Source organism: Passer montanus, unplaced genomic scaffold (genome assembly GCF_014805655.1).
Source record: "Passer montanus isolate IOZ18808 unplaced genomic scaffold, ASM1480565v1 scaffold18, whole genome shotgun sequence".
Lineage (NCBI taxonomy): Eukaryota > Metazoa > Chordata > Aves > Passeriformes > Passeridae > Passer > Passer montanus.
Window position 1 is genome coordinate 8,928,937 of NW_024365381.1, and position 23,144 is coordinate 8,952,080.

The 23,144-nt window shown below is 42.0% G+C and overlaps 2 protein-coding genes across 2 annotated transcripts; both read right to left on the reverse strand.

The window, feature by feature from the left end:
* Positions 1-1,159: 1,159 nt before the first annotated feature.
* LOC120500394 (disintegrin and metalloproteinase domain-containing protein 20-like) lies at positions 1,160-10,294 on the reverse strand. The gene is made up of 3 exons (XM_039705208.1): positions 7,598-10,294; positions 6,064-6,354; positions 1,160-5,394 (listed from the first exon to the last, which is right to left on the reverse strand). The coding sequence occupies exon 3, from the start codon at positions 4,720-4,722 to the stop codon at positions 2,515-2,517; it is 2,208 nt and encodes a 735-aa protein (XP_039561142.1). The 5' UTR covers positions 4,723-5,394; positions 6,064-6,354; positions 7,598-10,294; the 3' UTR covers positions 1,160-2,514.
* Positions 10,295-10,465: 171 nt separating this feature from the next.
* MED6 (mediator complex subunit 6) lies at positions 10,466-22,571 on the reverse strand. Its single transcript, XM_039705209.1, has 8 exons — positions 22,449-22,571; positions 16,894-17,053; positions 15,786-15,877; positions 13,496-13,578; positions 12,696-12,804; positions 12,123-12,238; positions 11,359-11,386; positions 10,466-10,980 (listed from the first exon to the last, which is right to left on the reverse strand). The coding sequence occupies exons 1-8, from the start codon at positions 22,468-22,470 to the stop codon at positions 10,853-10,855; spliced, it is 738 nt and encodes a 245-aa protein (XP_039561143.1). The 5' UTR covers positions 22,471-22,571; the 3' UTR covers positions 10,466-10,852.
* Between the last annotated feature and the right edge of the window lie 573 nt (positions 22,572-23,144).

Here is a 23,144-nt window from a genome sequence, read left to right on the forward strand (position 1 = left end):
TCATAGGGCCCAAGAAGAAATGGAAGAAAAGTATACAGAAATACTCTTATCCAAAGCTCACTGAAAGCCTCCTCCCAATTACGTCCTGGTTTTGCAGAACCATCTTTAAGCACACAGAAAAACAGAAACCACAGGATTTTATTACTTTATCTTTCCCAAAACTGCATTTGCAAGTAAGCTTTCTGGGCCAAATGTGCTTTAATTTACACCTCTGTCTCTTCAGTATGCAGGTCTGTAAACAAGAACTCCCTGACTCCGGTGTTTCTCTGTCTCAGAATAGATCTATACTTGGGAATTTATATTATACTATTGATCAACAATGGCAGGCCATCAAGGTGGCAACCTGAAACTTCTGCCACTCTTTTTGTATTTAAAAAGCAAAATTTAAAAAGTCTTAGTAGGTACTAGATGTGCATAGGTAGTCGGAAGGTGCTGGGTGTAGTGCTTTTATTACTTTTTATCTCCATCTTTCAGTTAATTCACATCTCTCTTGTCTGTCCTCTATCCCTTGTTTGCAACACCTGAATTACAATTGTTATTTCTCAGAGGACACCCCTCCCACTCCCCCAGTCCCCAAAAGAGGTCTCTGGTTATGAGGAATAGATGTGGTGTTAGTCAAGGACAGTTATCTTGCCTTTTGGCATAAATGCAGGACCAAGTTTTCATCATCTAATCAAAACCATCCATGTTCTATCATGACAATAAGCACAGCCTAAACAAACAATGTGTTACCTCATTTCTGCAGACAGCCTAGATAAATATTTAAGGACCGATTTGCTCTAGACAAAAAGCTGGGAAAAACTGTGAATCATGTGCTTTGTATTTCACATCCCATCATAATGTAATTATCCTTTTTGGATACAGGACACCAAAAAAATACACATTAAAAATTACAGGAAAATACATATTCTAAAAACATATATTAAATATTTGGGAGGCAGCAAGAGTTGACCATAATAATTTGCAGAGTCACCAATATCCTTCTTCCCAAATGTTCCCAAGTGTTGGGAACCCTTCCTTTACAGAATGTTTGCTAAAAGCGTGTTCTTTATTTTCTAAATACAAGTAATTCTTTTGTTAGCAGACAAGTGCATTATACGTTATAGCACTTGCTCTTTATCCTGAAACACCTTTAAAAAAAAGGATTAACTGTGATCTGGACTACAGACCCCTCTTCATGCTGATCTGATAGAACGGTGTAATTACTGCTGTAATACAAATAATAACAATAAAACGTACTGAATGGTATTTCCATGTCCCTAATATTTTTCAGAAATTAGGCATATTTTATGTTATGTTTAAAAAATTAAAATTACAATGTTCTGTGTAGCACTCCATAGAGCTAAGAACACATTCTGTTATAGCTGAAGAAAGAATCAGAGAATAAGCCAAAAGAAACCCCCTAAGATAGTCAGATAAAGTCGGTATCATATATTGCAGATATTCTAGGTAGGGGAGAATTGCAGAATAATTCCAAATACTTTAGAAATTCAGTTAACTTGGGGAGTCCCATAGACAGCTCCACTCAGAGACAATAAAATACACAGCACTTCTCAGAAGCAGTCAGCAGTCAAGACACTGGAAAATTTCCAGGAAATAAAACCAGTTTGTTCTTGTGCAATGCCAGATTTGGAGTCACTACACTGTTGAGACATATTTTATGGTTCAGAAATGCAATGCTTTCTGGTTGTGATCTGGATAATCCTTCTCTACTCTTCCACGAAAGGAAGACCCTGGTCCCTGTGGTCTACCTCCCTCCTGAAGGTTACTCCCTGTAAACAGCTGGAAGCATTTGTGAAACAGACACCTGTATCTCACTGCAATACCTGTTCCTTACCTGTCTGTGTGTCACAGATGTAAATTAAATCACAGAGACACAAAACGGTTTGCCTGGAAGGAGCCGGTGGAGACTGCAAGTGCAATTTTTTCTCTTTGATTGTTAACCAGTGACAAAAGATGTTCACAAACATCTCTCTCACTGAATTGAGGAAAATATTAGGTGAAGGAGGAAATTGAAGCGAGTAGCAAGTAGTTTGACATCTGCTCTTGGCATCCCTATGTGATAGTCGAGACCCCAACAATTTTTATCTCAAACAGGAGTTTGGGACTAGAGTTACATGGTTCTGCAAGAAAGGTATTTTGACTATGTTTTCACACTGAATCCTACCACATCAAACATCTATCTACACCTATTTTAAGATGTTTGCATTTTTATACTGTTGATATGAAGCATAAACACAATACCTGCAGTTTACTCAATTACATCAATTTAAGAGCTCAGGGTACAAAGAACATCATGCCTTACTGCCTGCATTTATTAACTTAAAAGAAAATATACAGAGATAAGATTTACTCTGCATTTAATGATATCACATTGAGATTAGAGCTGTTCAGAACCTCTTGAATTATTTTGATGAGTTATCAGATGGCTCTGCTAAAGGGGAGCATTTCCTCAAGAGAATCCAAAGATATTGCCTTTTTATCTTTGGTGGATTTTCACTCACCAGCAGGCGACTATCCTTTAGGAACTTGTCTTTTTTTCTGTCTTTGAAAAAACTGCAATATTCTACGAAATTGGGCTTTTATCTTCGCAAGCCATCCCTCTACTTTCTGTCTATAACGGATGGAAAGGGCCACTCCAACAATACACATAGAAAAAAAACCAAATAGTACTAGTCTTACTATTGCTCTCTCGGTCTTCTTGGCTGGAGGGGGTCCACTGTCAATGCTACCTCCATATCCTTCCAATTCACAATACGGAGGAGCCCAGCCATACTCACAGTGACAGTTCTTGCGATTGTTACACACTCCTCTGTCATGACACTTTGTCATGTTACAGTCGTAGTTCAGCACCAATACACTCATACACGTCCTGTTGATACAAAGCATATCACTGCCACATGGTGTGCCATCTTCCACAGCTCCCTCATCTGCTCTTGGCAAACCTACGTGATAGTCGAGACCCCAACAATTTATATCTCGAACAGGAGTTTGGACTACTGTTACATGGTTCTGCAAGAAAGGTATTTTGACTATGTTTTCACACTGAATCCTACCACATAAGACATTCCTCATGCTGCATTTTTCAAAATAGATATTGTCACGAATACCACAATTCCCAAACCGGTCACCTTGAGTATTCACTGCTTTGAAGCAATCTAAAGGGGCAACCTTGGCTTGTTTGCCAAAGAGATGCTGGCACTTTTCTCTGTGGGAAGAACATTTTCCTTGATAGCAATAAACACCATCATTGCAAGGAGCTCCATCTTGTAGGTATACATCCACTGGGCACTGAGGGGAAATCCCATTGCAATACTCTGGCAGGTCACAGCTGCCACTACTTGCTCTGCAGAGTGTTCCTGCTGGAAGGACCTTACAGTTCTTGCAGCATTTTCCAGATGCACAGTTTGAACCTGCAGTAAATGTACAGTTTGCGCGGCAACAAGGATCCCTTCGGCAGCTTGCTGCTGAACCACAGTCACATTGCTCTCCACTTTCTACTATCTTATTCCCACAGTATTCACTTCTCCCGGTGTAGAAAGTGCCAGGTGCTGGCGGTTGACGAAGGCACGGAGCACCATTTACAACCAGCTCAAAGTACTGTTTGTAACTGCAGTCACTGAACGAATCCGTTTCAGCATTGTTTTCATACATAATGCACGTCTTGCGTTTACAATTACATTCTGGTTTATCATGGACCATCCCAAGATTATGGCCCAGCTCATGGACAAATGTGATAATAAGTGAAGACAGCTTCAGCGTAGTGAAGGAAACAACAGACGCTGCCCAGTGGCTATCACACACTGCCCCTATATATGCCAATCCCAGGCTGCTTCCAAACCACTGGAATGCAAATAAGTGAGCAATATCGTGGTACATGCGAGGCAACAGGTTTGACTTTCTCCAGGCGTTAAAGTCACTAAGTACCTTGGGAATAGAGTTAGTAATGTTTATAAAGTTTTTTTCAGTCCAGATCTCCAGTCCTATAAGAAAGAGCCGGACAGAAAGCTGTTTGTACAAAATGTCCCCGAGATTGATGACTTGCATGACCTCCTTCAAGACTTGGGATTTGCTCCTGCCTGACTTCACAAACCGCACGTGGTCCACGACCACTACCATCTTCACATACCTGATGTGTGTCCACCAGTCCTTCAGCTTTTCGTTCTCCTCCGCTGCCTTGGGAGCCTTGAACCACGGCAGCACAGCCTTTTGTTGCTGCAGCACGTCCGGCGTCAGCCCGCAGCTGGTTCCCTCGGGGCTGTGGTCCTCCTCCATGCGGTACAGAATGTGCCGGAAGGCCGGATCATTGGGGACGGGCTCGATCTCGTAGGTATCATCCTCCACCCAGAGCATGCCGTGCAGGCCCCTGCCGCAGGTGCTGAGGCCCACAAGGGAGCCGGGGCTCCCCACCACGTCGCCCTGGTAGAAGCAGTTGTCCCGCACGAAGGGGTGCTCCTCCCGGCGGGCCCCATCCCGGCCGTAGGTGACGAGGGTGAAGGGGCGGGAGACCAGGCCCCTCCTGGGCTGCAGGCGCAGCACCCGCGGCCGCCCGGCCACGTTGAGCCAGTAGGAAAGGGCCGGGGTGTCCTCGTCGCCCCGGGGGCTCAGCTGCCGCGGCACCGTCACCCACGCGGCGCGCGGCTCCGCGGGCCGGGCCCCCCGGGCCCCGGGGCACCCCGCCACACCCAGCAGCAGCAGCAGGAGCCCCGGCAGCGGCCCCATGGCGGCCGCCGGCACCGGCCGCCCCCGCCCGAGCGGGGAGAGAACCTGGGAGGGCCCGGCCCGGGCGGAACCGCCCCGAGGCTCCAACTGCCGCCGGGCCGGGCCCCCTCCCCGGGAAACGGCACCTGCGGCATCGCCGAGCGCTGCCCGCGCCTCCAGACAGCCCACCCTGCTCTTTGAGCCGGAACAGAGGCCCTCGCGAGGAGGAATCAGTAAATTTGCCTCTCACAAACATGTTCTCAGGTTTAATAATTTTCATTTCACATTAAAGAGTATTTCTCCCTCTGAGCAGACATAGCAAGGACAAGCCCCAGTTCAGCTTCACACTCCTTGTCACAGATGTTTGTGTTGAGCAATTTGGGTAGACCACAAGTGGGAAAATCTGTTTTAAAATCTCAAAGGGTTGGGTTTTGCTTTTTTTGCAGTTTTTATTACAGGATAATTTGTAAGTGGACATCAGAAACAGGCTATGGGTTAGAGTTAGAAATGAGTAAGTACAGAAATAGTCCCTGTGGTGACCTTAGTACATCCCTACTACAGCATACATACCCTCCAAGAAAAAAGGTGGAACCAGGGGAGAATTCACTTCCACTACGTTCCATAATATAGATGTAAACTAATAGTACTAAGTATAAAATCCTCAACCCTATCAACACCACAGCTGCTACATACCTACAGCAATGCACGTTAATACAGACACCACTTATGCAGCAGCAATTTTCCCACATCATGTCCTCTCTAAATACTTGTGTTTTCATAGCACTGGAAAGAGAACCACTGGTACTATCCCCATTTTGGGTTCAGCTCTGGCAAGACACAACCATAAGACAGCGATCAGGGTGGTAAGACAGGATGTCCCGTACAACACAGATATGCATGCTGGTTTTCTAGCACATAGTGCTGGGATTCAACATAGCCACAGCTCTTACCTTTTAGGAACTCTTCACAAATTTCTTTTCAGCACCACAAGCACGTTTGGGATGAAGTCCAAGCTGCTATGGCCCTTATCTTTCTCAACTGCAGGAGGTGTATCCTTCTACCATACCATATCAGGAATCCTGCTTTTTGTCACCAACTTCTGTGTGCTGGCCATCACCCTGGCACAGGCAGCAACACCTAACATTTCAAACTGCTGGAGATAGGCACTGCCCCTCCAGAGGCTGGGCAAGAAAGAAAGAAGCAGCTGGCAGAATGCTCAGAGCCTCCTTCTACTGCCTTATGCCCCAGGGTCCTGGAAGGGCTGGTACCTTATGCTGTGCACATGGCAGGCCTAACTAACAGCTGTGGAGATTACCAACTACTGCCCAAAGGTGCTGCAGATTCACCACAGCTGCTACATACCTACAGCAATGCACGTTAATACAGACACCACTTATGCAGCAGCAATTTTCCCACATCATGTCCTCTCTAAATACTTGTGTTTTCATAGCACTGGAAAGAGAACACTTACATCTACCACTGGTACTATCCCCATTTTGCGTTCAGCTCTGGCAAGACACAACCATAAGACAGCGATCAGGGTGGTAAGACAGGATGTCCCGTACAACACAGATATGCATGCTGGTTTTCTAGCACATAATGAAAATGTCATCTTTTAATGAAAAGATGACAAAGATGGTATTTCTGCTGCACCTGTGCTGGGATTCAACATAGCCACAGCTCTTACCTTTTAGGAACTCTTCACAAATTTCTTTTCAGCACCACAAGCACGTTTGGGATGAAGTCCAAGCTGCTATGGCCCTTATCTTTCTCAACTGCAGGAGGTGTATCCTTCTACCATACCATATCAGGAATCCTGCTTTTTGTCACCAACTTCTGTGTGCTGGCCATCACCCTGGCACAGGCAGCAACACCTAACATTTCAAACTGCTGGAGATAGGCACTGCCCCTCCAGAGGCTGGGCAAGAAAGAAAGAAGCAGCTGGCAGAATGCTCAGAGCCTCCTTCTACTGCCTTATGCCCCAGGGTCCTGGAAGGGCTGGTACCTTATGCTGTGCACATGGCAGGCCTAACTAACAGCTGTGGAGATTACCAACTACTGCCCAAAGGTGCTGCAGATTCTGTGGTTTGGTACCTTGCAAGCATGGCCAGCATTAGCAGCACAGACCTTGTAATACACTCAGATTAAAGGAATGAATACAGGATGCCTGCTTCTATTAGGATCCATCTAGGAAGATCTTTCTGGATATCCATCCAAACTCATGACCTATCTATTTTAGCATTACATTTATTTTCCTATTGGTTTTAGAATTATAGAAACTGTTTCTGGTGAAGTCTTTTATGTGCAGCTAGTTGTTGAATGCTTGTCCACTATTTTTCAATTATCAGTTTTGCATTTCAGTATTGAGAACTACATCAGATTATGTCTCTTTAAATAAATATAACCCAGACCAGAGTAATGGAAAAATCCTGTTACCTAATCTGCATGCAGTCTGTAGTGCTGTTTTTAAATGCAAGCTTCTGCTGTGTGATCACTCCTTATGCAAAAGACCCTACTAAATCACTCTGCCAATTTGCAAGAGTCATGTCTTACCACCCCTTCCATCCCTCGACATGAGGTTGCCTACTACTTACTTTCTCTTTTAATATAAACATAGCTATAGAGTTAAGACTAGGAAATACTCAGGTCTCAAAGCATTAGTATGAAGCTAATTATCCCCTTTGCCTTGTCCCTCCTATTGCCTATACCCCTTCTTGCTCCAAGAACATCTTGCTCTGGTAATGGCTGACCAGATGGCATCTTTCTTTCCTAGGAAAGGGCTACCAAAATATGAAGTATGGGGGCAGAGTGGCAAAGAGGAATGTGTGAGAGCAACATATAGCCTGGTCAGACCTTACTTAATGAAAAGATGACAAAGATGGTATTTCTGCTGCACCTGAGACACCGTTAGCTTTACACAGTAAACTGAGGCAGCAGTCTAGCTGGATTTTTGCAGGCATATGTACATATATACACAAGTACATACAATTATACATAGCTGTTCATAGGTATGCAAACATCTATATGTACTTTCAGGCTTTGAGGAGAATTGTTTCTGTTAGAGTTCCAGGTAATGTTCAGCTCCTGCTACTCCATGATTTAGGCAAAGAAAAGCCCTTTTGAAGTCTGAATGGTTATTATCTAAGAGCAAAACGTAGAGATAGTTCTCTTGTTCATCCAAATCTCTCCTTTACACAGAAGAAAGTGATGCACAAACAAATTTCAGAAGTGCTTGCTTCTTTCCCTTTCATCTACAAGCTACAAATACTGAATGTCGTTTGGAAGCACTTTGGATGTCACAGTCAGACTCTACACCAAGAGAAAAAGGGCTTAGATTTTCACGCACTGAAAAACATTACTGACTACAGGATAATCTGCTTAACATTTCAACATTAATATCTGACATAATGTCACTTCAGTAAATTAGTATCTCAGCTCCCTTAACTGATGAAATTATTGTAGAATATCTGGTCAGCAATTAACAGGATCAGATCTTTCAGTTCCCCATATAGCAAACCTTCAGCACTGGACAGCTACTAGGAAATCAACACACTGGTAACATCCCTTACTGTTTTAAAATGTAATTTGCTCAGGGAAAGATAATTCCCCTGGAAAAGGTTTATCATATTCAAATGCTTGTTTCATGATTGGAAGCCATTTGCTATTCTCTCAATAGTTTAGATGCTGGCACATCAACTCAGATGGGATCAGACCAGGAATCCATCCCTTTTAACGCCCTTTGACACCAGCCAACATCAGGCATTTCTGCAGAAGACAGAAAGGCTGCTGAGATATAAATGTGAGGACAATCTGCCCCTTCACGTTCCATCCTTACCTCTGATCAGCTCAAATTCTGAGCATGCAGTATAATGGTTCAGTCCAAATGTAACTCCAATTCACCTTCATTTACATGTCCCTCTCTTCTTGTACTACAAGACAGAACAAGAGTCCTCTACTTTACTATTTGTTACACTATTCAGTTTTATAAAGACTTAATACTTGTCTTCCCAGTGCCATCATAGGAGAAACTCTGTCCTACTCATTTTACTGCCCTTATTCAAACCCTTCTACTTTAGGGAAATTCCTTTTCAGACATTGAATTGCACAACACACTTTATTTCAGGTGAAATCCAGTGACTGATAGAATATTTTGCTCACACTATTTTGCAGCATGCATTTTTTGCCACAGCTGTATGTGCCTTCAGCAATAAGTAAGCTTTCTTCTGCTAGTAGTGTTAAATACTTCCTTAGATTCATGAATAGATAATTTTCTCCATTAAAAAAACAGGATACAAAAAAAACCCCAAAACCACAAAAAAACACACCACCAAAAAACCCACACACAACGAAAGCCCAATACCCTAGATCTTCATTAAGTGCAGTCTGTCATGTGTCTTGGTAACTTTTTCCAAATTACATACAGGTTCTCAGCTCATTTAATGGCCATTTCCATTTATTTTGGCCATCCACAGCAAGGACTGCTGAGGTGCCTCACCATTCATGTCTCCTTTCTGGAAATCCTGCATTTCCTTCATGGGGGTGGATGAGAGAATGGCTTTTGTGCTTCTTCTACTACTTGTTTTCAAAGGAATTTCTATAATACAAGAAAGAACCAAAACGCTTTTGTTCTAAGTATATTCACACCACCTTGTCTGGTTTTGAACATCCCAGAGTAACTGCTTTCTACATTTTCACTTGATCTAATAGTTCACACTATTTTCTTATCTACTTTTATCAACATTTTGAGAAATGGCTGTTCAAACCTGATCCAGGTATGAAATAAACCTAATACACACTCAAGTACATGAATATATGAATTTCAGATCTGTATCTGCGTTAACTGAGAACAGCTATTGGCATATCTGCATCTTTTAACATTACAGCTTTGGATTACACAACAAAAATGACACGGATAAATAGCCCTGACAGGTCTTTCTAGCATTCAGTAATAAACAGCTCTGACTGGAGAGCTAAGTTACTGAAAAGAGTGTCTTGTAACCTGAAGATAAATTTGACACATGTATTGAAGCATACTTTAGTCTTTCTGTGTACAAACCTTTTTCTTGCTAACTACGGTTTACTCCATGAAAATGGGTAACAGTTGTGGAAAGAAAGCAAACCATTTCAAGGTTTACTCCATTACTGGTGAAAAAGCAAAACCAAACTAATGGTAATTTCTTTTCAACAGATGATTTCTAATTTTTCTGAGGGAAAAAAAAAAAAGGTTTATGTAAGCAACATGCTTAAATAAGTGTATAGGTGTTAGTGATGTTTCTCTTCCTCTGTCCCACTTCCACAAGTCTAAAAGGCACATGTCTAATGGAGCAAGGAAGTGCCAGGAGCACAGAGGAAGAGATGTGATTGATACATTTGAGTTACAGTGGAAAATTAGAAATATAAACAGCTTCCCTGAGTGTGCAGCATCAAGAGATCTTAGCCTGTTTTACGTCATAAATCTCTCACCAAAACACTTACTTCTATAATAAAACTATTAGCTTAACCATTAAGTACAACCCGTGTCCAAGAATATCTAGAAACTGTGACCATTCTGACATCTAACTACATGGATTTGAGGGTCCAGTTAGCAAATCTTTTATCTTTATCCCAAGCAAACTAGAGGCACAGCAATTTGCAGTGGGTAACCTAACCTTTCCTCCTCAAAATAGAAGACAACATATTCCAATGTCCAAGCAAAAAAAAAAAAAAATGCTGCCAGCATATATGACATATTTGCTACTAACAAAGCATACATTTAAGAAAGGCATTCCAGCAGCCAGGAGTTTTATTTGCCAAGAATTCAAATTTTTTTTTATATATAAAAGGCTTTTTTTTTCTTTTTACATAGGAAACCTAGACACAAAGGATGCAGAGTTTGTAAAGATTTCAGGAGGCTGCTGAACATGTCCATGTAAAAACCATTCTGAGAAGTCAGCATTCAAAATTAAGATGAAGACTGAAAACAGCTCCTTTGAGGCAACTCACATCTTGACATTAACATTTGCATGAGAGGTTTCTACGGAAAAAGCTGTTATAGGGATCTCAGTCCCTGAATTCTCAGTCTCAGTGGAAGAGCTTAAATATAAAGAAAAGGGAGCAAGAATCTTCTGTTTTCCAGGTTCTGACTAATCCAGATGTGCAATAGCTTCTCCCTTCACTGGAGTCTCATTCGTTTTTCAGGTGGTCCTTTAGCACCAGCACTCTGAGCATTCTTTACAGTCTCTTTTTCCTCTGTCTTGACAGCTTCAGGGACTGGTTCTGGTTCCTTTTTGATTTGATCCACTAAAGATGTAACAACAAAAGAAAGTTAAACCTCTGATTTTCATTCCTAAAACACTCTTCAGAATATTTAGAAAATATTGTTAATGTCACAAGGGCAACATTAATTTCAAAGGTGTAAGAATAATAAGCAGAGAATAAATTCATACTTATATCAGTTAAAAGGTGGAAGAGATTGAAGTGATACAGTTCATGCCTTTCCTGTTTGAGGGTTGCCTATGATCAACTCAAAGTCTTCACTCTTATCCATTACTTTGCACAATTAGGTAATGCCAGAATTCTAAACAACCACAGTAGCATCAGCAAGAGCTTACTTGGCAACTGAAAGATACTGCATACAGAGCCTATTTTTTAAGTCTTGTAAAAATATTACAGTTTTACCTGGGACAGGCTTTTCTCCGGGCTTTTGCTGTGAGGGAAGAAAGAAAACCAACACATCAGTTGTAATTCTCAATCCTTCTTGCCATTAATTTAGGAATTAAATGCAAGCAATGCACTCATATGTAAGAGGTGAGGGTAGCATGGGTCACTAAATACACTTTAAACAAAATCCAGTTAATATTTTATAACATCCAGTTTTTTCTCTGACAACTGAAAAACATTAAAGACAAAAATATGCAATTAGCTAGTCTTTCCCAGGACTGGCTGAGGAGCACTTTTGTGAGATGCTGTAAACAATTTCCTTTGCTCCCAAGCAGAAGACTTGGTGGAACAAATGGCTACCAAAGACAATCAGAGGTAACCACAACAACTTCACAGAATGCCAAGAATTTCCACACTAACTAATGAGTCTCTAGAACAATGGAGTAACTAAAAATACTGTGATTGCTTGATTGAGTTCACAAAGGAACTGGAAGCAGCAGCAACATCAGATAGCTGAGAGCAGACCCTCTGTGATCAGATAAGGAAGATAAGGAAGGTGTATAATAAAATTCGCTGTCATAGTTTTGCCAAGGTCTTAATGACTCCAGTGATTACAGAGATCCTACACTCTGATATGAGCCTTCCATGTCAAGTTCATAATCTAATCCATGTTACTATTCCAGAAATACACAAAATTCCAATTCAGTTTCACCTGTTTAAATACCTATGACTGTCTTTTAAGTTCTAAGTTACAGTAAAACTGTAGCTTTTGAGTGTCATACCTGAACAAACCTGGGTGGAAACTTTTGTCTTAGGTCTAAAAGCAAAGCATCTACTCGTTGTCTTTGGAAAAGAGAGCTTGGTTCCTCTTTCTTCTTGGCTTTTGGTTTAGTTTTCTCTGCAAGTCACAGAAATATTAGAGAAAGATGTATTAAAATTTATTTTCTCTTATCAGCTCTTTGTTGTATGACAAGTTGGTATTTGTCTCTCCTCTGAACTTCACCTCCATTTTCTTACTGACATAAGGTGTGGGTTTTTTTTGTGGAAGACAGATTAAGGATGATTCTTACCTCCTGAAAAACTGGTTTGGCTTCTGAAAATGTGTTTTGGTCCCCAGTGGGTTGAAGAGTTGCCCACTTTGTTGACACACAGTTCATTATTTTCATCTCCCACCCGTGCCTTGATATTAATTCCCACTAGCACAGAAGGGCAAAATTCCTTTCAGCTGGTAGAGAGCCCTAACTTACCCTTCAGATACTTCATCTCACCTCTCCACCATCACTGTGCATTGCCTCAAGCTTTTCCCTACGTTCCTTTCCTCTCCCAAAGTATGCAGGAGAAACTAGCAGTCATACCTCGTTCTTCCTCATCTTTGAAATGCCACCAGTAGCCCTTGGATGGGTGATAGCGACAGTAGGACATCGCTTCTTCAAAAGCAGACTGAATTCCATGCACTGCAGTGAGCTTTCAGAACAAGGATGCAAGGCAGTGTTCAGAATTCAAGGAGCAAACACAATGTAAATTTTTGAAAATAGGTATTTTAAAATTAATATTCTATATTCATTTTTGTTCTGGAAAGGGAACTTGGAATATCCAGTTTTGGACTGAGAATGTAATTTCTTTAACAGGTTCTCACAAGGCTCTTCTGAAGTGCTTTCCTAAACTGACAGAAAAACTTGCAAAAAACCAATAGTTTACGAGAACAGAAGGAATGAAAACAAACTTGAGCATCCAATTTGAGAAGAAATACCACATCAATTGAAAACATATGCCTCATTTAAAAATAAATATTACATTATCTTAAGATTAGCTTTCCAAAGCAAGCTTCACTGATTAATTACTATTACATACATATGTAAAATAATTTAAAAATTTTGATCATTCCAACTTCATGCTGTTCTGCCAATTGTGTAGCTTCGGTTATTCTGATCCTTCATCCTTAAAAAAGTATCCTAGTTTCTGGGCAATACTGCACTCTCACAGGATCCTGCATTTTCACGTGGGGATTAACCAGTGGTGTTTGTTTTAAGTTACTGCACCCTTACTACACAAGATCTTTCCTCAGAATGGTGAAGAGATATTTAAACAGCCTGGGGGGCAACCAAAAGTAAAAATGGTTATAAACCAGTACACATCAAATGCACAGAACACTTACAACTCTGGAGTTAATGACAGATCCTAAGTCAGGTGCTTGATAAATCACTCCAGCAATAATGTAGTAGTCAGCCAATGGCATAACTGTGGAAAGGAAAAGGAGAAAGATGTGGGATCAATTTAAAGCTCTGGCCAAAGACTGTGTATTTGTTGCTGAATTTCAGTCATAGCAGGAACTGAGAAATTGCAATATTTCTCTGATCACAAAATTTTCTCTTGTTAACCTTCTTCTTCAAGGTGCCTTATTTGCACCTTAGGCACAGACTGATAAGGAGAGAAAAACCAATGTCTGCTTTACAGACAGAAAAGTATGTGCTGTGAAGTCCTGTCCTACTGCAAGCAAATTATTTGCTTTACAGAACTGGGGTTTTCAGAGTACACTAGAGCTACTACTAGTCAAGTGAACTGCTCTGGAGTAATTCTACCAGCCTTGGCTACCAGTAGAAACCCACTATAATGTAAGATCCCATTGTTCTGGAGTCAGCTTTCTCTAACTTCTACAGTCCTCTCAGCTAGATTTCCCAGACCCAATGGAGTGAAGCACACACAGAGTGTGCTTTTCTAAATTAGTAACATTCTGCTAAAAAAAGACTACCTTCCAAAGGCATTTGCTAAATCAGATTTGGAACTTCTACTGACCAATCAAAAATTCTTGTTCATTGGAGCTGCAGTGCAGAGGAACATTACAGTTGCCTCTGTAACTCTGCCAAACACTGTTCATTTGAGAAACCATAGCAATGCTCCCAGCTTCACATTCCTACGGACATGACCTGTGCACACATGTGTTCCAGGTCCTCCATCTCTACTGACAAGTCACCCAGTACTTCCATTTTATGAAGCTTGGACACCTGCCTAAATTAGCAGTCCCAGACAGTATTACAGCCAGTACCCACTTCTCCTCAAGAGAAAAAGGATGCTTAGCACTTCTTCACAAATGGAGCAAGACACAGAACTGCAGTTTTACTGTCTCACAGCTCTGTACCAGGAGTTACTCTCCTAGACAGGCAACACTCCCTAATCATTAATCTAAAGATTTTTATAATATCACTTCAAACAGGCAAAAGCCTGTCTTCAAGAATTTCAAATATAAATAGATATGTTTTAAAAACACACAGAAGTCATAAGACAGGCCTTCATCAGTTGTATTTGAGTATTCTACACTAGCTATGAACTCATTAAATTTCACCTTTACATCCCTATTCCTATGTCTCAGATACACTAATTTTTGTACCACAATGAAATAAATGCATGGAAACATCTCAGCTAGGGAATTCTGCAACTCAATTAAGGTACCCAGCACAAACTTTACAGTCACAGCAGGAAAAAACATTACCAAACAAGTCTCAGTTAAGTTCCACCAAACATACATCTGCCTTACAGCATAAACACACATACTGTGGCAGCTCCAACTCCAGTCTCAATCTAAAAGGTGTCAAAGCCAGAAATTAAGGGCTATATGATAATTTTATACTTGCTTTTAGAAGCTATGTTGAAAATCTCTAATAAAGAAATAAACAATGTACTAAAGAATCAATCATACATGTTTTCTCAATTTGGAACTGCAATGTAAACAGACCATTATTTGATATAAGCAAACAAGAAACATTACAAGACAAGGCAAAGCCCTGTAAAGGCCAAAATGCATATATAGAACCTAAAGCCCTAAGAAAAAGAATTTAAGAAATAACTAGCACTAACCCTGCCTTTCTTTCCTACAAATCTTACTCTGAGAAAACCTAAATTACGTTATATGAACATGTAGTAAGCAGATAAGACAATCCAATAACTATTGAAATGTGGCTACATATTTGCTAAATCACGCATACACAAACAAATTCAAGGTTAAAAAGGAATAATGAAGCCAGTTGCATGCAGATGGGGGAAAAAAAAAGCTAAAGTGTTTGATTTAAAAACTGGGAAGTGACACTACAGGAAGGAATCGTGCTGTTACCACAAGACTCCATCCCAGCAAGACATGGACACTCTTGCATGGCCTAACAGATAAATGGAATGAATGCTATTAGCAATTTCCTGTAGGAAAATGTAGCACAGGGCAGCACTCTCTCATTCACTGTTCCCATTTCCCCACAAGATGGCACTCCCTGCTGCTGGCACACTGCAGGGAACTGCCGCAGAAAGGATCTCCCCACCACAAAGCATCATACCCTCCCAATTAGACTGGAGATTAGGACAGAAAAGGGGAAGCAGAAATGCTTAGACACAATTTAGGAACTGATAAAACAACTGACTGATTTGGCTTCTCAACAGAGGCAAGAAGTGAGAGACTGTACCTTGTGTTGGAGATTGCCTTTGCTGCTTTCGGATAATGAAGAGAATGGGCTCTTGAGCATGGAGAAGGATGTACTCCACTCCAACCATCTGGCTGAGAAAGAAACAACCAGAGTAAGTATCTTCCTCCAAGTAAAATCTGTAGGATGTGAAGAGCGACCAAAGGGGCCAGCAATAAAGCAACAAAGTTCTGATGCTTTGAAAATTCTTCTTTATAATGTGCAGTAAATAAAGGCAAAGGATTTCCTGAGTTAGCTATCAAACCCTAGGTGCATAGACAAGGGGAGTTATAACAACCTGACACAACATGAGTAGAATATATTACCAACAGATAAATAGCAAGAAAGATAACAATCTATCAACATGGTCATGGAGATGTTATTTAAATACAAAGAACTGGTGTATGATGTGACCATCTGTGTGCCTGATGTAAAGACCTCTCTGCAACAACACTGAGCACAAGTGACTTTACCAATGGACTTCTAGCTCTGCTCGCAAACTCCCTATCATATTGTGGAGTCTTTAAATAGCACAACTCGCTTGTGCTCAGCACAGCAGATGGGGAACTGAAAAGAAAGTTAACTTGCACATGCAATCTCAATACACAACCATATGTGATCAGTTTATTTACAACACTCGCTACTCTTATTATCCATACTAAAAAGCCAGCTCTTAGGAGGAATTATGTACTAATTATGGCACACAGCCAGCAGTATATGGAAACACACATTATTTATGAACTCAAAGTATCCCCTAACATAAACTCTATTCACTGCAGAAGAAACATTTAACTACATTACACTACTCAGGTGCTGTTGAGCAGGAAGGATGAGAGAAGACAGCTTTTCTATGTCAGAGAAATATCTAAAGGGTGATTTACTGGAATCTCAAAAGATACACAGATTCCTTCAAGCTTAACACCTCCTTGAGATGGCATAAGAAGCAGCAGAAAACATCCAAATACAGAAAAAGCTGGCCCACTGGAAAGCGGTGGGACTAAAGAGCACAGAACAGAATGAGCTTTCCAGCATGCTTCCATTCAGTCACCAAAGCCTCTGAATGGAGGGACAAGGGATACTGCACATGAACCAGATGCAAATTACAACTTACTTCAAATGGTCCAGGGTCATCCGCTGCATTTTGACGACTTCGTTGTTACATGTTCGGTCATAGAAAGGGTTACTTCGCTCTGAGAAATAGTCCAACACACTCCCATTGTTTAATATTGGAATCCAGGAGCTGTCAACCCAGGAAATTCCCAACAGGTTATCTGGGAAAATAAATCTACATTGAGTACCAAAGCAATCAAAACCACTACAATTACATCCAAGAGTAAATTGACAGCAGTTAACAATTACAGCAGAGAAAGGAGATGGAACACAAACATACCAGTTAACATGAAAGAATTTCATAGAGTTCAAATAAGAATTGATAACCTTTAACTTTCTGCAGGTCTTTTAGCAGTATACAAAAAACAAACAAACAAAACCCCCAACACAACCCAAAAACCAACAGTAAACACAAAGATGCTATTTTTGGGCAGATGCTTCCCTGTAATCTTGAACAAGAGATTCTACTCCTGACTAAAAAATTAATCTGCCAAATTGCCTGCAGCAAATTACTTGTTCCATAATTCAGTGGATATTACAGGTATCAAACTACCGAACACTGACAATTATAAAAAGAAAAGCAAGCTTTTAAAATTAACATATTTTATAACCTACAAGTCATAATAGGCCAGTTAAATTCTTACAGATTTAGGGAAATAGGAATTAAAGTCCCTGCATTTTGTTATCACGCTGCAGTAAAATGTTCTTCAGGCACATCAAAGAAATCAGTGTCAACAACCAGTTCCACAGGCAACAAATTGCTAACACTGGAGATCCAGGAGGAACCTTGGAAAAAAACCCTGAAATTCACTGATTTTAAATCGCAGCAGCAGCAAACAGAATTTTCTAGACACAAGAAAGCAGGAAGAGACATGGATTGTTTAGATTAAAAAAACCCTAAGTGATGAGAAGTCATTGAAGACTGATCGAAGATCTCAAATTCCCTACTCACGGGAACCACTCCCTAAAGTTCACACATTATATACATACCCTGAACTCCCACTTACCATTCCAATGAGAATATTTTACTTCTGTGACAATTCAGCATGCTCAAGGATCATCGGATCACTGTCAAAAATATCAGCTCATACACTACCAGCAGCTTCTCTGAGGAAGAGTTATAAAGCAACACTACCTGCTTAGCAAACCAGGAAAAATTCAACAGAAATAACTACATGTAAACCATTTTTCCTAATCTCAGAATTTTTAGCCCAACTGTTTCATGCAGGGCAGGGAAAGGGAGGGAGAAGTCTAGAGGCATTCAAATTATTTCACATAGGCTATTCTCTCTCCTCACTACAGAAAAGGAAATCTCAGAAACATGGCACTAAGATCCATTATTAAGCACTCAAGTTGTGGTAATGCTGTTTATTCCAAATGCCATTCAAATCCAAAAGAGCTCTCCTTTCAAAAAATCTTAAAATCTTAAGCACTTGCGTTCTTCTCATAATAAGCTCTCACATTATACTTCAAATACAAACTTTCTTTGTATGATTAACAATACCTGCATTTCTCAGAGGATTGTTAGGTGAACTTTAGAGAGAGAGATATATAGCTATCATGCTGTATATAGACTGATAAATCTATCATAAAATGGAATATAAATGGAATAAAGTTGGACTCCAAGACTCAATTATCCACAGCTGCTTAGTGTCAGTATTTATAATTGCCTTTATAACTAGCAAGACTTTTAACTATTCTTGGAAAGAATAGTTAAAAGCAAGACTTTTAACTATTCTTGTTCTTTTAACTATTCTTGGAAAGAGGAGAGGAAGAATAAAACAAACCGTGAACCTGACATAGCTGTCATACTGAAGGGTGTACTGTTTATTTTGGGTATAAGAAAGAACAGGGAAGCAGGAATGCCATCCTTTTCAAAAACAGGACATCTTGTGCAAAGCATTTCTTGTGGAATTTGCATCACAAATACAAAAGCAAAGTGCTTGTGACATTACTGCCAATCTGTCATGGCTTTCAAGACAATTTGGAAGACAAGCCAGCAATCCATGGCAAAAAAAGAAGAGTAATTCACACAATGTGCTGAACCTGGCCTTGTTGGCCAGGTAGCCCAGCACTACACTTTGACAAACCAAGAGGAACAGTAAAGTAACCTGACAGTGTTTGCCTGACCAGGTTTGGCAGGTGGAGTTACAGGGGGGCTTCAGTAAGAAGCTGCTGGAAGCTCCCCCATGTCCTGCAGAGACAAGCGCAGTGCATGATAAGGTGGCTGTCCCCCTGCAGCCCATGGAGATCCACAGCAGAGCAGAGATCCAGCTGCAGCCCCTGGAGGACCCCCCACTGGAGCAGGTGTATCCCAAGGGAGGATGTGACCCCATGGGAAGCCACGCTGGTGCAGGCTCCTGCCAAGACGTCTGGTCCCTTGGACAGAGGAGCCCAAGCTGGAGCAGGTTTGCTGGCAGGACTCGTGACCCTCTGGGGGACCCATGCTGGAGCCCTCTGCTCACATCTCTCCCGATGCCGGGTGCAATACAAGCACGCCAAGCAGCCCCACGAGTCACCAGGCCCTGCAGAGCTGCCAGTTGTGTTCACCTGGGCAAAGCAGCCTCAAAGCTGGCCCACAGGGTAAGGCAGGTCAGAGACCATGGGCACTTGTCCATCCTGACCCTGCGCTGGGTGCTGCAAAAATCTTGGTAATTTTGGAAAAGTGAGGGATTGCCTGTGTAGGCAAGATAACCATCCTGCACAGAAGGTACTTAAAAATTGTGAGCAGGTTGGATTAAGTGCCAAATATTGATCAGCATTATAACTTCCACCAATTTCAGAGACCAAGATGATGAACAGAATTTCTTGATGACCAGTATTTTAGACCACACAAAATTTCAAAGATTTGTGGAGATAAAATATTCTAATACTCTTGGATTGGTGAAAATGCAGTTATTGTAGTTTCAGAAATATCCATTTTGAATTTAAATGATAGTCCCACAGGATGGTAGGCCCAAAGGGATACACAGTAAAATTATACCAACAATTCCATTTTTCAGGCCTGCAAAATTTTGGATTTTTCACTACCAGTTTTGACGTGTCATGCAGAGGAATCTGGGATGGTTTTTCATAGGCAGACCCATTGATTATCCAACACTCTCCCTTAATTTCTAACCTTTCTGTTCCCCAAATTCAGGGATTACTATCAGCTTCACCCTTACCTGAGTCCCGTTAATTTTTTAAAAACTTAACCAAAGTGACTAGGCTTAAATCTGTTTTACTGGAATGTGTCAGCTTTTGGAAAATATCATATTGACTAAGAACCCTAATTGGGGGAGTTATGCAGGCTATATTGAATACCTGTTTATGGTGAAGAAGAAGAGAATGGTACTAAAGAAGGTGAAAGGAGAGCAATGGGCAGGGGGCACTGGGGTCCCACCCTGTGGCCTGAATCAATGTACTCTTGCTAGGCAGGAAGGGACAATTAGATGTAAACGTTATTTCTGACTGTGAGAGGAGGGGACTGGTGGAAAATGTCAAGGCATTCCTGGCAGACCTTGTAGCTCCAGTACAACCAGAAAATGAAACAACAGACTTCATATTCAGGAACAAACAGAGGCAAGGCCCTACTTTAAAGTAAAGTTACAATACCGATTGCTGAGGCAATGGGAAAAAGGGTTTTATGGCCATTCTTAGAGCTTGTGGACTGTCCCAACTGGACATACTAAACTGACTCATGAGTTTCTATATGCCAGAATAGGCATCCATACGCCATTGTCAGGACAAGACTTACCATGCAAACTGAATGCTCAAGTTACTTTTTTTGAGAACTGTGTATAGCTATGCATCTCACAGAAAAAGGCATGGAAAACTCAAATCTGCTTATCAATGAACCAGACCTCAAAGGAACCTGAAAAGGACCTCCTGGACATAGTACTGACTGCTGCTCAGAGTATCAATATGAATTGAATACCTGTAAAGAAGCCTTGTTCTCAGGCATATAGGCTGGTACAGGATTTAAGAGCAGTAAATCAGATACCTCAACTCTGTTGTGTGGATGGGCTTCTTCAACCAGGTGAAAAAGCCCATTTCAGAACAACAGCATTGGAGAAATTCATGGAGGATTGTCTCCTGGGGGAGGGATCCCACCATGGAGCAGTGAAGACTGTCAAGAGTCCTCCTGGTGAGGAGGACAGAGCGACAGTGTCAACATGCGTGAACTGATCACAACCCCATTCCCTGTTCACCTTTGCTGCTTGGGGGAAAGAAGGTAGAGAATTTCAGGGTGAAGTTAAGCCCAGGAAGAAGGGAGTGGTGGAGGTGTTTTTAAGATATGGTTTTATTTCTCATTATCTTCCTCTGATCTAATTGGTAATAAATTCAATTAATTTCCCCAAATCAAGTCTGTTTTGCCCAGAACAGTAACTGATGAGTGATCTCTCCCTGCCCTGAACTCAATCCACAAGCCTTTCATTATAGCCTTTCTTACCTGTCTGGTTCAGAAAGGGGGGTGACAAAGTGGCTTTAGTGGGTACCTGGCACCACCCAGTTAATCCACTGCAGATACATTAAAAATAGAAGTATGCCTCAAAATCTACTTAATATATTGAACTATATTAAAGACTTTGAGGGAGCGAGCTTAAATTATCTGGAGTAAGACAGAAGGTTCTCACATCAGTTAATAACTTAATACAGCACTCCTTCATCAACTGTCTACCTAGTTCTTTTGTGCAATCTCAAACAAGGCAGTCAGAAAAACACAGGACTACACATAATCATTAAGAATTTGAAGACAAAAAAGGAGAGAACCTCTGTGGCATTATGAAAACTAACCCTTAATGAGATTTCCTTAAATACCTGCTCTTGTTCACTCTGGGACTCCACCACACAGGCTTCTGATGTTATTCCGTTCAGACACTCTCATGGAGAAAAATAACTTCCTTTCCTGTGGCCTCTGAACCCCCACTTCTTCTCTCAAAGCTCCACCTCTTCACAACAATTTAACTTCTACTTTGTTTACAACATAAATATTATTTAACACGTTAGTCAAATATCACTTCTTCTTCTCTTTTTATTAATATCCCTGACTCCACATCCAAATGGTTTTTGTTACTTCAGCTTTCCTAACACCTGGCCAGCCTCACCACATCCACCTAAAGTGCTCTTAAGGTTACCAGCCTCACTCGCTGCTCCGGTCCCGTGCAAGTCCCACACACACGCCAGCGCTTCCCACTTTCCCCCACACTTCAGAGCTGGAACTCTTTTTTAGCCGCTCCCTTAGGTCGCCATCTCATTGCAGCACCTCTTTATTCCCCCTGAAAAGGCAGAATCTACCAGAAGGAAGCTTGCTTTCCCCAGGCGGCCCTGAGCACACGCTCGCAGCCTGCCGCACAAGCAAGAAAGCTGCTTTTTGGGCAGCTCTTCCGCCCGCCCATTCCAGCTTCCAAGGACCGTCACAGCACCACACCGACCCCTCCTGCGGCCGTCCTGCGGAGGGCTCTGCCCGCGGGCGGAGCCGAGCCCAGGTCAGCGGGCAGAGCCCCGAAACCGCGGGGAGCGAGCCCTGAAACCGCGGGGAGAGAGCCCCGAGCACTGCCCTCGCCCCGGGCCTACCTCGGATATCCACAGCTGCCATGGCCGCGCCGCGCACATCCGGAGCGGGCGGGGCGGCGCGCAGGAAGCGGCCTGGGAGCGGGGAGGCGGGGCGGCCGAGGGGGCCGGGCGGCCGAGGGGGCCGGGCGGGATCCGTGTGCAGGGAGAACGCCCCTCGTCCCGACACGCCGTCGCTGGCCCGGGAAACACCTTCCTGAAGCGAAGGGTTGTGCTGCCCCAGCGTCCCACCGCAAGTAAAGTGAGCTGCTCTTCGCTTGAGTGGTGCATAACCAGAACGACGGCGCCAGTGCCGAAAATCGACACGCTCATTCGGAGCTGTTTGCTCAAAAGGGGAGATACCAGGTTTTGCAGTCGTTCTCACCTGACCTTGGCCCGCTGGTATTTGCCGGTCACTTTCAAAGTGAAATAGATGTCGGTCACCGGTTGCTGCTCAGCATCACATCCATTCAGCTTGAGTGGCTGGGATAGCCCTAATTTAGTTAGCCATGGGGGAATAATAGATGTTTTGAGGTCACATCATGAAAACACTGTATTGTGTTTTGATGATATGACCTCCTGTCCTGAGGTATGGTCCTTGCCATTTTGGCTCTTAAGTGAAATCATCAGTCATCAGTCATTCATAGAGTGAAGAACAACACTCAGTGGGTGGAGGAATGTACATAAACTGTAGATTAATAAGCTCCATAATTAGATTGA